We start from the raw sequence: 14,276 nt of genomic DNA, 5'->3' as shown, positions 1-14,276 counted from the left end.
AGGTGAACCCGTCAGTTAACCATCTGGTTACCCATATTGATTATCCGGCAACAGACCTTCAAAATACAACACACATGTCCTGAAAAGATTTCCTTTGTCTTGCCTTGAATGACTCACAATTCACACTCTGGTTCCTATGTCCTTGCTTGTACTTGACAACACACATCCCACACATTTCACTTGTACTTGACAACACACATCCCACACATTTCACTTGTACTTGACAACACACATCCCACACATTTCACTTGTACTTGACAACACACATCCCACACATTTCACTTGTACTTGACAACACACATCCCACACATTTCACTTGTACTTGACAACACACACATCCCACACATTTCACTTGTACTTAACAACACACATCCCACACATTTCACTTGTACTTGACAACACACATCCCACACATTTCACTTGTACTTGACAACACACACATCCCACACATTTCACTTGTACTTGACAACACACACGTCCCACACATTTCACTTGTACTTGACAACACACACGTCCACACATTTCACTTGTACTTGACAACACACACGTCCACACATTTCACTTGTACTTGACAACACACACGTCCCACACATTTCACTTGTACTTGACAACACACACGTCCCACACATTTCACTTGTACTTGACAACACACACGTCCCACACATTTCACTTGTACTTGACAACACACATCCCACACATTTCGCTTGTACTTGACAACACACATCCCACACATTTCACTTGTACTTGACAACACACACGTCCACACATTTCACTTGTACTTAACAACACACACGTCCCACACATTTCGCTTTTACTTGACAACACACACCGTGTTGTTTCGATACACTATAGAGAGACAACAGTACACAAATTGATATTGATTTAAAAATACAAAAAAAAAAAACCCTTTTCCGAACATTTTATCGAGATCATTCAACGTTGATGTTAAATCATGTTTATTGTTGTGTTAAGTGTTGTGTTTATTTAACGCCTTTAGCACATGTACCATACGTGAGATCTGGGTGAAGGGGAGGTAGAGTGTTATACATTTGTTTAACGTGATTCCGCATCTTACAGTTATTGAAAGATTGTTGTATGCTTTAATACCTTTATGGATGGCAAGTTAAACCACTAATTACTTAAGTAGTAAATCGTTATTTTGTATCGATCGCGTATTTTGAAGAACCTGCGTGGTGATCGCAGATGTTAAAAAAAATAGAAAAATCGAAAATACGCTGATATAAAATATAATTAAAGTGGTCAATTTATTGTAGGGAGCGGGGCCGTCTGACATTGTATGACGATGTGTGTCAAATGGAAGGTGAGAATGGAAATCTACAGAGTTAGCGAGATGTCATTTATAAACAGCACGTTGGTTAATTACTTTATAATATAAAAAATGGCATTTGTTACGTCCCTTACATGTCCCCTGTTTGTGTGTGTTGTGTACTCAAACGACAGGTACCCTCAATTTTGTGTATAGTTGTAGCCCTTGGTTGAGTGTGTTTACATGGAGCGAGTGATGTTCACGCGAGGTGTGTCAGGTGACAGCTTGCAGAGCGTGTGCTAGTGTGTGAAGCAGTTGGTTGTATTGTGTCTGTGGACGTAGCTGTAGCTGTGGAAATTGGTGTTGAGTATGTTTATCTTATATTATTTTTTTTATTATATATATGTGTATATATATATATATATATATATATATATATATATATATATATATATATATATACATATATACATATACATATATATATATATATATATATATATATATATATATATATATATATATATATATATATATATATATAAATATATACATATATATATAATCTCTTACTATTATTTATAGAGTGTTAGTGTTATCTACTGTTGTATATGTGGTATTTGTCTGTTGCTATACGCCCTTAGACAGGTACCTTCAATTTTGTGTATAGTTGTAGCCCTTGGTTGAGTGTGTTTACATGGAGCGAGTTGTGTTCACGCGAGGTGTGTCAGATGAGCGTGCGCTAGTGTGTGAAGCAGTTGGTTGTAGTGTGGCTGTGGACGTGGAAATTGGTGTTGAGTATTGTTATTTGTTGTTGTAGACCCATTTTATCTTCTATTATTTTATTTTTGTAAATATATATATATATATATATATATATATATATATATATATATATATATATATATATATATATATATATATATATATATAAATATATATATATACATATATATATATATATATATATATATATATATATATATATATATATATATATATATATATATATATTTATATATATATATATATATATATATATATATATATATATATATATATATATGTGTGTGTGTATATATATATATTTAATCTCTCATTATTACTTATAGGGGTAATTCCATACACTACTTTTCTATAAAAATGTAAAAAATCTAAAATTAACACTATGACAATATAATATTGAGGGTATAAGTAGACATGCATTATTTATATAATGGCAAACAAATATAGAGATAATTCATGAAACAAAAAACAATTTTTAAATATTTCACTTTTGTTACAAAAACATGGCAAGTGGGGCAATCCCACACACTTTATGAAAATTTAAAAATTCATGTATTTAAATATTTGTAAAAATCATTTTTCCCATTGGAAACAATTTTGCATGGGGGCAACCAATCTTCATCACTGGGTGAGGAGAAAGCCTCGATTTCTTCCTCCTGATATCTAATCTCATAGGCCTAAATTATTCGTTTATAATTGCGGACAATTCTGAAATAAGAACAAAAGTAAATGTTAGAAAGTCTAACTACTAATGTGTGTATGGGAATGTTTAGCTATAAATAATATAGGTACAGTAAAAATAATAATAGATAAATAAATAAATATATATATATATATATATATATATATATATATATATATATATATATATATATATATATATATATATATATATATATATATATATGTATGTATAATTATATATTTAAAAAATTACGGGGGGTGGAGGGTGGGGGTGAGCGACATCTTTAAGTGCGCAACTGATGACACCCGACCTCTCTAGGCCACTGAATAGAATACGCATTAAAATACTTCGTACTTTGAATTTAGTTAAATAAGTTACAACTACACGTAAATAGAAAGTTTTGTAATCGTGAGTGAAAAAAACATAGTTTTGCAATATTGTCCGTATGTCTGTATGTGTGTGTGTGTCTGTAAACACGATAACTTGAGTACCTTTACAGCTAGGTTGATGAAATTTCATAAATAAGTATTATATCAAAATCGTAGATCCGTATAAATTTTTGAGCGATTTCCGAGAACCGGAAGTTGAACTTTTTCTACTTTCAGATACATAAATGAAATTTTACGTGTAAGTAATACATCTAATTATCCGCCTTCTCTCAAATTTTGAGTAATTTCCGCTGACGGAAAGTATTAAATTTCTCTATTTCTCAAAAAAAAAACGCATGTGAATTTATAAAGTACTAATAATATTCCGCACTGTTATGCACATTTTATTTGGCGTTCGCTTGGTGTGCAATTCTTTTTTCTACAAGAAAGCTTAAGTATTTAAAATGGATTAAAATTCATGTCTATATCCCGAGTTGCCATACCCTTTTGTTTCATATAAGAATATTTGAGAAAATTTTGGGGAGATCACTCTCGGTTTATTAGCGATGCGAAAGACTAAATTTGAATTAGGCCTATATATTATACTACTCTTTTATCTAGATCTAGATTTAAAGTATAGCTAGATTCTATACTAGGTACATTTTTAGTATGGGCCCAAGATACATCAGTCAAAAACAGTATGTAGGCTCTATATCCCTACTAAGTAAGCAAATCTACAAAACATAAGTCATATTTTACATTTCCTATACCCTACAACCATTTGGCATTATTGATTTAAATACCCCCACTCAAAATACTATAGATCTATATTCTTTTGTTTTTTTTCTTACAGTTTCTTTGATAATAATAATACACATATTTCTTTTTACATATTATATGCAAATTCCTATAGATTGCCCCAACTTAGTCTTCCATTTTACTGCTCATTTTTTTAGCATTCATAATTTATTTATTATGCTATTTACAACATCTCTAAAAAAATCTTGAGAATCTTCAGTGAAGAGATAAGTTGCATAACGGAGTGCTCTAAAAAACATAGAAACATGGAAAAAAAAACTATACTGTACAATGAAAAACGTTTTCATTCTTTCAACTTCTTCTTCTTCGTACATAACTTTAGTGTTGGAAGAGATCCCCTTCAACACAATTAAGTAAACGTGTCAACAGGTTTTGCGCCGTTGAGGACATTGACTTCGATTACACCATTCTTTTCTTTTTTAATTTTCTTTTTTTTTATATTAATGATTTAGAGTATTTAACCTCTTAAAACACAATTGCTGGTTTACAATAAAACGTTTTAAATATTTACAGCTACACAAGCCATGGGAAACTCCAACAAAAAGCAAAAATTGTCCACAATTACAGGTTATAAACAATTTTATGATTCATAAATAAAAAACTATTTGTGCTACTGTAGCAATACAAATCTATGTTGATGTGTTTTTAAGTCAACAGGTAGGGATATCCTTTAATGTAACATTTTCAGAAAATAAATAATTTTTGTTAATTTTTTTGGCTTTGTTTTATAACATATTCCTATAAGTAAATAATCTTACATACTACTACTGTTTTCGTATTAAACATATAATATATGTACTTGCATAAACATATAAGTATATGAAACCATATGTGAATTTTTGTAGCACTATTTTTCTGATTTAGGCTGTTTAAATAATCTGTTTCCCTTATTCCTGTAGGAAATCATGAAGCTGAGATGTGCTATGAAGGAGAAGCTGATTTAAAAAATTATGTTACTGTCTGTAAGAATAATCCAGGTCACAAAGGTTTTATACCTCTTAAAGATTTCAACAGAAATTGTCTCCCCTCACGTTACCATGACGACGATCTAATGTGTGAGACAATCAAAACAATGGCAGCCCTAACTGTCCAGGTAATGACTAAATTTACCAGTCTAGAGAGACCAGAGTTTTACCCAGGCACTCAAGTTCCATATCCATGTTATAAGGAGAGAGAAAATCACGTGATGAGGTTAGGGACGGGGAGGGTGTATGGCGTGGACAAGTACACAGAGAGTGACAGAAAAACGTGTCGTTGTTCCAAGTGTCAAGTCTCTGCCACACCTGGCAAAGTGTGGGGGAAGGTTTGTGTGTCGACAGCCAGACACGTGGTGTTTGATGATAGTGACGCGAGACAGACCAGTTGTGTTTTAGGTTTTGATGACAATAAAAGTCCGGTTGTCAGTCTTGATGGCTGGGAGGTGGTTTGGGCAGACATTGGGAGAGACAGGTGTGAGTTGAGATATGTGACATGTGACTTGGAGTTACTTGATAATCTTGATAAGATGTATCAGCGCTTTAATTGTCTATGTAGGGAAGTTAGAGACAAATACGATAGATTTGTTAATCTGGACAAGTTAACCGTTATAGTGTCACATCCTCATGGCTGTCCTAAACAGGTCTCTGTAGGAAAATGGACACGTAAACATAAGAGAGATGGTTACACCAGGTACTGGTACACATCATGTACATGTCCAGGCTCCAGTGGAGCGTGTGTCTACAGACCGGGATATGTCGGATTTTGGTATCTCCATCCCCACAGTGGATCAAACTCTGAAGGAAATTATAGTGGAGAGTATTTTGGCTGATGTGATTGTTAGTTTTCTCCCCTTGCCTACACAATGTAACCAAGAAAATCCCGTCGTTCAGATGTTTGTTTTTAAGACTTGCCTTACTTGTAAAAATGATATTACCTTAAGAGATTTATAAAAATGTTTTTATTGTTTTGAAACGTTTCACGGTTATTACTTGCACTTCCATAATGTATTTTACGCACTTTGCATTTATAATGTTATAAATATTTTGCCTGTATGAAATTTTGAAAAAAAATGCTATTGTATCCTTATCATTAATTTTGGTTATACTACTATGCTTTATTATTACTTTCATTTTAATAGGATGATTAGAAAGTTGACGAATTATAAAATTTTCAAATTGTTTTAAACAGCTTTTGTTATTATTGATGACGTTATATCCTTCAGGCTGTCGGTGATTTAAAATCATTTGGATTCAATGTAGCGACACAGCCAACAGGTAGCTTCTATAAGTATAAATAATTGTCTAAGAATAATCAATTTCAATGAAGTGAAGTTCAAATAAACTTAGCTGATACCAGACACAACTGTTAAGATCTACATCTTGTGTTGTCCTACTCCAATAGAAATGTTAAGATCTACATCTTGTGTTGTCCTACTCCAATAGAAATGTTAAGATCTACATCTTGTGTTGTCCTACTCCAATAGAAATGTTAAGATCTACATCTTGTGTTGTCCTACTCCAATAGAAATTTTAAGATCTACATCTTGTGTTGTCCTACTCCAATAGAAATGTTAAGTGAGATCGGAGTTTGTCGCTCTGATAGACAGACACTTGTGTAAACATTTTCTTTATTCTTATTTCTTCTAAATACGTTCACCAACTGGTGATAGAGCACCCGAATTTAAATCTCTGGTACCTGAGTCCACCCAGATCTAATGGGTACATGAGTAAAATAGGGTAATTTAAACGCGGCTATGACGGCATAAATTAAACATGTCATGTTCAAAGAATATTAAAAACATCTATTGGTCAGATCAGATCTAAATAACTGACCGGTACAGGCTTTAATGAGAAGAGGTAACGTTTCACGAGTTGACCTTAAGTAGCCATGATGTTCTGTTTAGTTGTCTATTTGACAGCGCGCCTAAACATTTTGACGATCATGCGATTTTTCTAAATATAGACAGCAATACATCACGTCACGTGTTGACCAGGCTAGGGGATGCTGGTAAACCAAGCGTGGAAGATAACTAGAAAAACATGCAACATATCACGGTGACAGGATCACTCAACCAAAACATTTCAAACGGTACTGCGGGCTCTACGAATGAAAAAATAACCATAAGGGCATAAGACAGATAACTTTAAAGCATTACTCTGCACTACCATCAATGCTGGCTTTTTATTGTATCAATTAAAACATTTCATAAGTTTGTGACATTTTGAGAGTTTACTAAAGCTGAATCGGTGTTTCCGTTTGAAGTTGACCATCTTTAAGTTAGGTATTTCTGACTTTGTAAAGTATTTCAATCTGCTAACTGTATATGAGTTAGTAGGTTGTATTGTAAGTTTACAACTCAAATTTTGTCTTTATATGATGCAGAAATAGCTGTCCGAATAAATGTATTAATGATCGTATCAAAATAATATAATTCGTATCAGTGGCGGAACTAGAAAAAATGGGCCACCCCGCAAAAAAATTTTGTGGGCCCCCCATATATGTATATATATATATATATATATATATATATATATATATATATATATATATATATATATATATATATATATATATATATATATATATATATATATATATATATATAAACACACAATACGAACATAGGATACTCATTTCTGGCCTGATCGGGTTTTGAAAAAAAAAATTCAATTAAATCTAATCACAACAACATGTCATGTGTATCAGTGGCGGAACTAGAAAAAAAAACCCCCTCCCCCCCCCCCCCCGAAGAATTTTATTTGGGCTCATATATATATATATATATATATATATATATATATAACAAGGTTCGCTCTCAATTTTAAATAATTCCATCTGGTACACGAATAAATCAGAGGTTTTCCAACACACGAGCTGGTTCCTTTCTAAATCTAGTCCAACACACCAAACTGAGGCTTTTATCAAAACGTTACTAACCATGTGCCCTGTTTTCCAGAAGTTGAATTAAATGTTAACAATGTCGCCAAGGCATGCTGTAAATCCCTCTGCGACGGCCCAGGTGTCAGGGGAGTTACGGGGCTCTTGGAGTTACCGGTTACATTACTGCACGGGTGATGGGTGTGACACATTGTTTCTTCCGGCAGAGCTCCCCCCCCCCCTCCCCTACCCCGAAAACAGTCTACCCTGGAAGAAACATTGGTGCGACACCTGATTAGATTTAGTCATCGAGTGTTGTAGCGAGACTTATTACAAGTGTTGTAGGAACTTTTAAACGACTGTCTGTGGTGGCCAACCTGCTCATATGTGATGCGCTCAGGATGACACTGCCGCCGGTTGTATTCAAGTAGTAACCACATCCGCTTATGGAGGATCACAAGGCGCTAAATCACATATTTCTGTTAGGAGTCCCCACTCCAATATGTATAAAATTTTGGGCCTATGACAGAAACCTTTGCGGGGCTGTACTCAACAGCTTCCCAAGTTTTCATGGCGATTGGGTGAATGATGCAGTAATGCATAATAATAATAGAGAGAAAAATGTTTTTCACATGTACAACTGTATGTGGCCAGGCCACGCGTTGGATAACCTTCTGATTTAGGGGAGGGGGGATCCACAAATGACGTCACATTTTTTAACGACTAACAAAAAGCCAGACCCTCACACACCCCCACCTCAATGACTATTAATAATGTTCAATTAATTCTAAACGTTCTAATTAATTTCTAAATAATTATATAAAAAATAATCTTACCTGCCCTGTTTTGGGAATTAGATGTGCCTAATACTATGAAAGTAAATTAATATGTGTTGACTAGATCTAGTGCTGTCTAGTGTCTGACAAAATGTGCTGAAGTGGTGAATCGTACGGTTAGGAAGTAGTTCATAAACGATACATTTATCTCCTCGATACTTGTGAGGTTGAGAAAGAGGGATGGGATAGGGGTCGGGTCGGGAAAAAACTTGAAAGGGACAACAAAACGCCTTGATCTATGTACGTCAGCATCGCCCATTGTAAAACTTACTCAGGGGAGATAATTTGAAGTATATGCCTTAAAAGTTTACTATATTTCTTGTAAAATCAAAAACAAGTAAACGTATATAAAACTGAAGTTTCTAGTATTATATTATTTTTTTAAATTATTTGTACGATACAAGATAGTACAGGATACAAATTCAACCACTATCACAAACACATATTAACATTGAAAAATGTACAATGGATTTCGGGTCCCCTACCAATGCCGCAAATAAGAACCGTGCATCATAAAAGTATTGAACGCCCACTTCATATGTAGCGGCTTTTCGTGATATGGACTTTGTTGTTTTTATAAAAAGAATTTTGCCGGCGACAGCGTGTGTTTGGTTGTAGGGAAATAGAACTCGGCCTTGACGATGGTTAAAAAATACAACTATAAATAACTGTTTTAAATATGTAAAGAATTTGTCGACAATTTTTAACCCCCTTTTTGGTCCCCATCCCCTGCCCCATCCGCAACAGTATACTTTGGAGGATCGGTCAAACAGTTACGTGTCCTCTATTTAGCTATCAAAGGGAGGGGGGGGGGCAACGAATCAAAGAAGTCATTCAAAATTTGAAGAGTTGCCTATATTTTACACTGTAGTTTGTGTAATGGATTTTATCTTTTGCGGAAGAGCGTGGTATAGTGACTGTAAAATAAAGATAATCGTACCGCAGCTACAGTGTTTTTCTTTTACAAACCAAATATTAAGGCAAAAATTAAATTAAAAATTAAAAAAAAAAAATTTTGGTCAGCCGTGGGCCCCTAAACGGCCTCCCCCCCGCGCATTGCGGGGTCTGGCGGGACTGTAGTTCCGCCCCGGTTCATCAGGTAAATGAACAACTACTGACTAGTGTCTTTAACAAAATGTGCTTAAGTGGTCAGTTTACAGTTTATATCATAGACGGTTCGTTAATCTATCCATTACATCTTATTGTAAGAGTAAGGGTGTGGTGAGGGGTAGAAGTGAGGGGTAGGGGGGAGGGGGAGAGAGTTGGGAAGGGAAGGGGACAAGAAAGCGCCGATAAACATCTACATCAATAGTGCCGACTTTTTCCGATCGTCTAGAAGACCAGGATAGTCGACTCGCCGTAACATTTCCCCAGCCCGATTTCAAAGCGTACCGGCACAGACAAATTTCAGATGCTTCGTCTTTGAAGTTGTCTATATGTCTGGCGGTCTCTCGAGCTATAGTCAGTGCATTTTTCTCAAAGACGTTTGCCGACTATCGTGTTTGTTTGTAACTGTAGAAGAAAGATAACTCGACCTCCACCTAATTTTTTTTTACATTTTTTTAAAAATAATTTAGCCAGGATTTTTGGGCCCCCAATTGGTCTGCCCCCCCCCCCCCCCCCGCGTCGCGGGGTCTGGCGGCACTGTAGTTCCGCCCCTGATTCGTATCAAAATAATATAATTTTCATGGTTAGTTAACTAATCATGAATAACAATTTAAAGATTACAATATTCAGTAACAAAGAAGGAGATGACTGGATCATGTAACAACTGACAAGGATACTAAAGAAACAACAAACGATCACTAAACCAATTCTCATAAAACTCCTGGCCAGATCCAAGTGACTTCTCAGCACGTGACCCAGCACCAACCAATCGACTTGACCCCCCCCCCCTCAACCCTAAAATGTATGTCACACTGCCTCGGTGGGGATGTGGTGTGATGTCACCTACTGAGGTGTAGTATTTTTAAAGGCTGACACTACGAGATAACATACAAACAACATGATGCTTTTTCAGATAGATCCTGTCTTAATTGCATATACGGCAAATCCGTATACAGCAAATCCATGTACAGTATTTGTTCAGTAATGTACATTAATGTACAGTAGTGGTACAGTAATATAGTCCTTCTTTAGGTCTACAGAACCAAGTTAAACAGTTGAACGGTCCTAGTCATTCAGAGCCTGGGTTTTGAATGCCGCGAACAGAGGTACAACTACCAAGAGTCCCAGAGGTCACATGCCATGGGAACAAGGGGAACATGGCTCACAGATGAGCATAAAAAATACATAAACAGTTACAGTCTCACGGGGGCCGCAAGCAAATAAATTACAAAATATTCCCCCTCTGACTCGTAACCCAAGGTAGGTGTCAAATGTAATAAAATATATGCCACGTACATATACATTTACCACATTACGATATAAAACCTAACAATACGTCACATCAATGCCTACAAAACAATACACTATACCCAACACTATGTGCACATACCATAAGGCACTCTGTAAACTTTGCAACAGGAGAAAATTAAAACGAACATTGAATTAATTATTTTTTTTTGTGATTCTACTGGCAGCTATATTATGTTGTAACTTGTCATGTTGATATATGTAATGTTGTATAGATAGAATGCACTCTAAGATTGTATTATATCTATCAATCTATATACTACTAAAACTCAAGTTTGTTTACATGTTTGAATATTTTTTGTTGTTGTTTTTTTTTGGGTTTTTTTGTTTGTGTGATTGGGTAATTGAGAGAATCTGTTCCATGTGGAGAGCTGTAAAATAGTATGTAGGTACTGAACAATTTTTGCTTTCAGGCAGACTGTTAATCACAAATTTATTTAAAGACGTTAATTAATTTATTGATTTATTCATTGGTAGATTAACCACATTACTTTTAAAAGTTTAGAAAAACAACTTTACTTTGGTGCAATAAATGGCGGCTACAATACAAGATTTCGTTTCTTATTCAGATCTTTAATGCGTTATAAAGGTAATTTTCTTGCGGCTATAACTTTAACAATACGCCCGTTTGCTGTTTTTATTACGTTCCAACACTTATATCAATTTTCAACTGTCTTTTTCATTTAGTTTTACAATAAATTTCTCTAGCTCTACAATCTGTCAAAGAAAGTTATTTATAGATCTAGATCTAGATTCTAGGTCAAACCAAAGACTAATTAGTTAAAAATACTATCGATTTTGAAATCATAATACATTTTTGAGTTTCTTTATTAAACTACTATAGTCCTTAAATACTTGATATAAATCTTTGTGATCTATCTATCTAGATCTAGAATAGGTCTAATCTAGATCTAGCAAGAGCTACGTAAAAATTAGACTTAAGCAAACCAGTCATAGAATATAGATAATTCTATCTAGATTTAGATAATAATGAGTTTCTATATACTAAACTATTTCAGACCTTCATTATAGTATATAATCTATGTTTGATTAGCTATGTGACATCAATATATGAAGGGATATTTGTGGTCAGACATTTGCTCAGGCGAAATCAGTGATTTTAAAAGATAAAAACGTGTTTTTGAATATGGGGTCTGGTTATTTTGTGATAATAAGTCACAGACGTGATGTCATTTATGGATGACCCCCGAAACCCACAGTCATCCAAGGGATGACGGGTAAGTCTAGTTTAATTTAAAATAATTTAACGTATATTTTCATAAAACAATAAACGTAATTGTAAATGAAACAAACAAGTCAATCAGACCGGTCGAAGGTTGTGTCTATAAAAAGATTTACGGGAATACTAAAATCAGGATGTTGTAAATTCGGAGGAGAGAATAGTGTAAAAAAAATATTAGTAACGCAATGAGAAAATATATATAACACTTTTGGGAACTCCCAAAAACCAGCCAAATCTGGTTAAGTGACGTTGATGTTGGGTGTGTATCCTTGTACTTTCTATCTGAAAAAAAATATAACTTGGAGATTTATGCTTTACTAAATTTAGCTACAAGTAGGCTACCATATCGACATTTTCTAACGTTACACATATTTTGTCCCTACTTACAATGTAGTTATGTGTTTATTTTGAGACGGTTGTAGAAACTAGCCCTGGGACGAGTTGTATGGAAGCCACTTGTTGGCTTACTATGATGTAGTGGGACTGTGGGCTACTAGTGAATGTATTTCATTTTTTTAAGCTTGTATTAAGAAAACGTATACATGAAAGTAGTTGTAAGAAGATAAATTATCCGTTGCTTTATTTAACTCTTATATTCACATGTAAGTTTCAAATGTACACAACCAGCCAGCTCTAGTTAACATCGAGAAGAATAGTTTCTAAAAATAGTTCAAACATCCGGGTTGTTGAGCTAAACGGTTGTACACGTTACGTACGCCACATTATGTGGTGAGTAATCTCTGTAAGATTGCACACAAATAAAATTCCCGAATATAATAGAAAAAAATAATTTCGAGTTTGAATCCGGGTTCTAGTCGGTCCACCTAGCTCTGATGGGTACCTAACTTACGTTAGGGTATGTAAAGGCGGCTGGACATAGTGCTGACCACACTATCTCTTTATAATCTTTATATGCCGCGGTCACAGAAACAAGTGAAGTCTACTTCGTACTACAAATTTTTAAAATATGTCTTTATACTGAAGACTAATTCAGTCAGTCAAATCTCTTACCACATTTACAAGCACTAAACTTTTCTTATGTTGCTTTCCAGGTTTTGTTTTTTCAAGCCCTTACTATACATAAGCTTGAAATATTTAAATAGCTTTTAAACGTCAGTATCAAAAAATAGCAGGGAAAATGAGTCACTCCAGCTCTATTTAGAAGCTTTTATTTTGGAGTTGGTTTGTAGGCGTATAGAAGCAAGAATAAAACAGTTTAATATAAGCTGATGTTACTGATGACATGACTGAATGGTTTGGATGATTAACGTTCTGATCTAATGAAACTTGAAGAAGTCTACACACTCTTTTGCATAAAAGGCAGGCTACACATGAACAGAACAAAAATATAAAATATGAGTGAAAGTATAAACTTCAGCAATATTTGATTGGGTAATAATCTACGGTAAATTAAAATGAATGCTTCAGATGAAAATTTATCGACAATAAGAGTGTTTGAAAGTTTGACAGTTTGTAGACTATTTGACAACCAAGCCCTATGTTAATATGACTAGATTAATTGAACTTTATATTAAACTGTGCGCAGCTGGACACTGGGCAAAAGGGAAGTAAATGTGTACCAAGGACGGAACTACAGTGCCGCCAGACCCCGCAATGCGGAGGGCCCATGCCATTTAGGGGCCCATAGCCGACCATAATAAATTTTTTATTGTTAAAAAATAATTTTCTTGCATTTTTGACTTGACGGTAAAAGCTTTTGTAAATAACAAACAGATCTACTACAGCAGTAATGTTATACAGTTGCTAACACATGCTGTTGTGTAAAAAAATATATGCCTTAGCTGTAGTGTTAAAGATAGGCAAACGTTCAAAACACTTCCATGACTTATTTCCCTTTTTTAAATAGTTAAATAGGGGTGCTCCTAAGCTCCTTTTAATATATTTGTACTAAACAAATTAAAAAGCAATAACTTTTCTTAATTATTATTTTCTAAGAAATGCATACTAAAGAATGACATAGCATAAAAAGGAAATATATTTG

At 34.4% G+C, this 14,276-nt stretch overlaps 1 protein-coding gene across 1 annotated transcript; it reads left to right on the top strand.

Moving 5' to 3' along the window:
- The first annotated feature begins 2,054 nt into the window (after positions 1 to 2,054).
- LOC131944354 (uncharacterized) lies at positions 2,055 to 5,942 on the top strand. Its single transcript, XM_059304911.1, has 3 exons — positions 2,055 to 2,065; positions 4,439 to 4,492; positions 4,825 to 5,942. Exons 2-3 carry the CDS (start codon positions 4,450 to 4,452, stop codon positions 5,730 to 5,732), a joined length of 951 nt encoding a protein of 316 aa, XP_059160894.1. The 5' UTR covers positions 2,055 to 2,065; positions 4,439 to 4,449; the 3' UTR covers positions 5,733 to 5,942.
- Positions 5,943 to 14,276: the final 8,334 nt, after the last annotated feature.

Source organism: Physella acuta, unplaced genomic scaffold, assembly GCF_028476545.2.
Source record: "Physella acuta isolate Inbredline_101_S28 unplaced genomic scaffold, ASM2847654v3 ptg000489l, whole genome shotgun sequence".
NCBI classification, from domain to species: Eukaryota; Metazoa; Mollusca; class Gastropoda; family Physidae; genus Physella; species Physella acuta.
This window is presented reverse-complemented; position numbering and strand designations above follow the sequence as displayed.

What these genes read in the sequence shown, in the direction of transcription:
- LOC131944354 (XM_059304911.1), top strand. Translation starts at nt 4,450, where the DNA reads ATGGGAAACTCCAACAAAAAGCAAAAATTGTCCACAATTACAG. An exon ending in AAAATTGTCCACAATTACAG is followed by an intron (nt 4,493 to 4,824) that starts GTTATAAACAAT and finishes TTATTCCTGTAG; the next exon opens with GAAATCATGAAGCTGAGATG.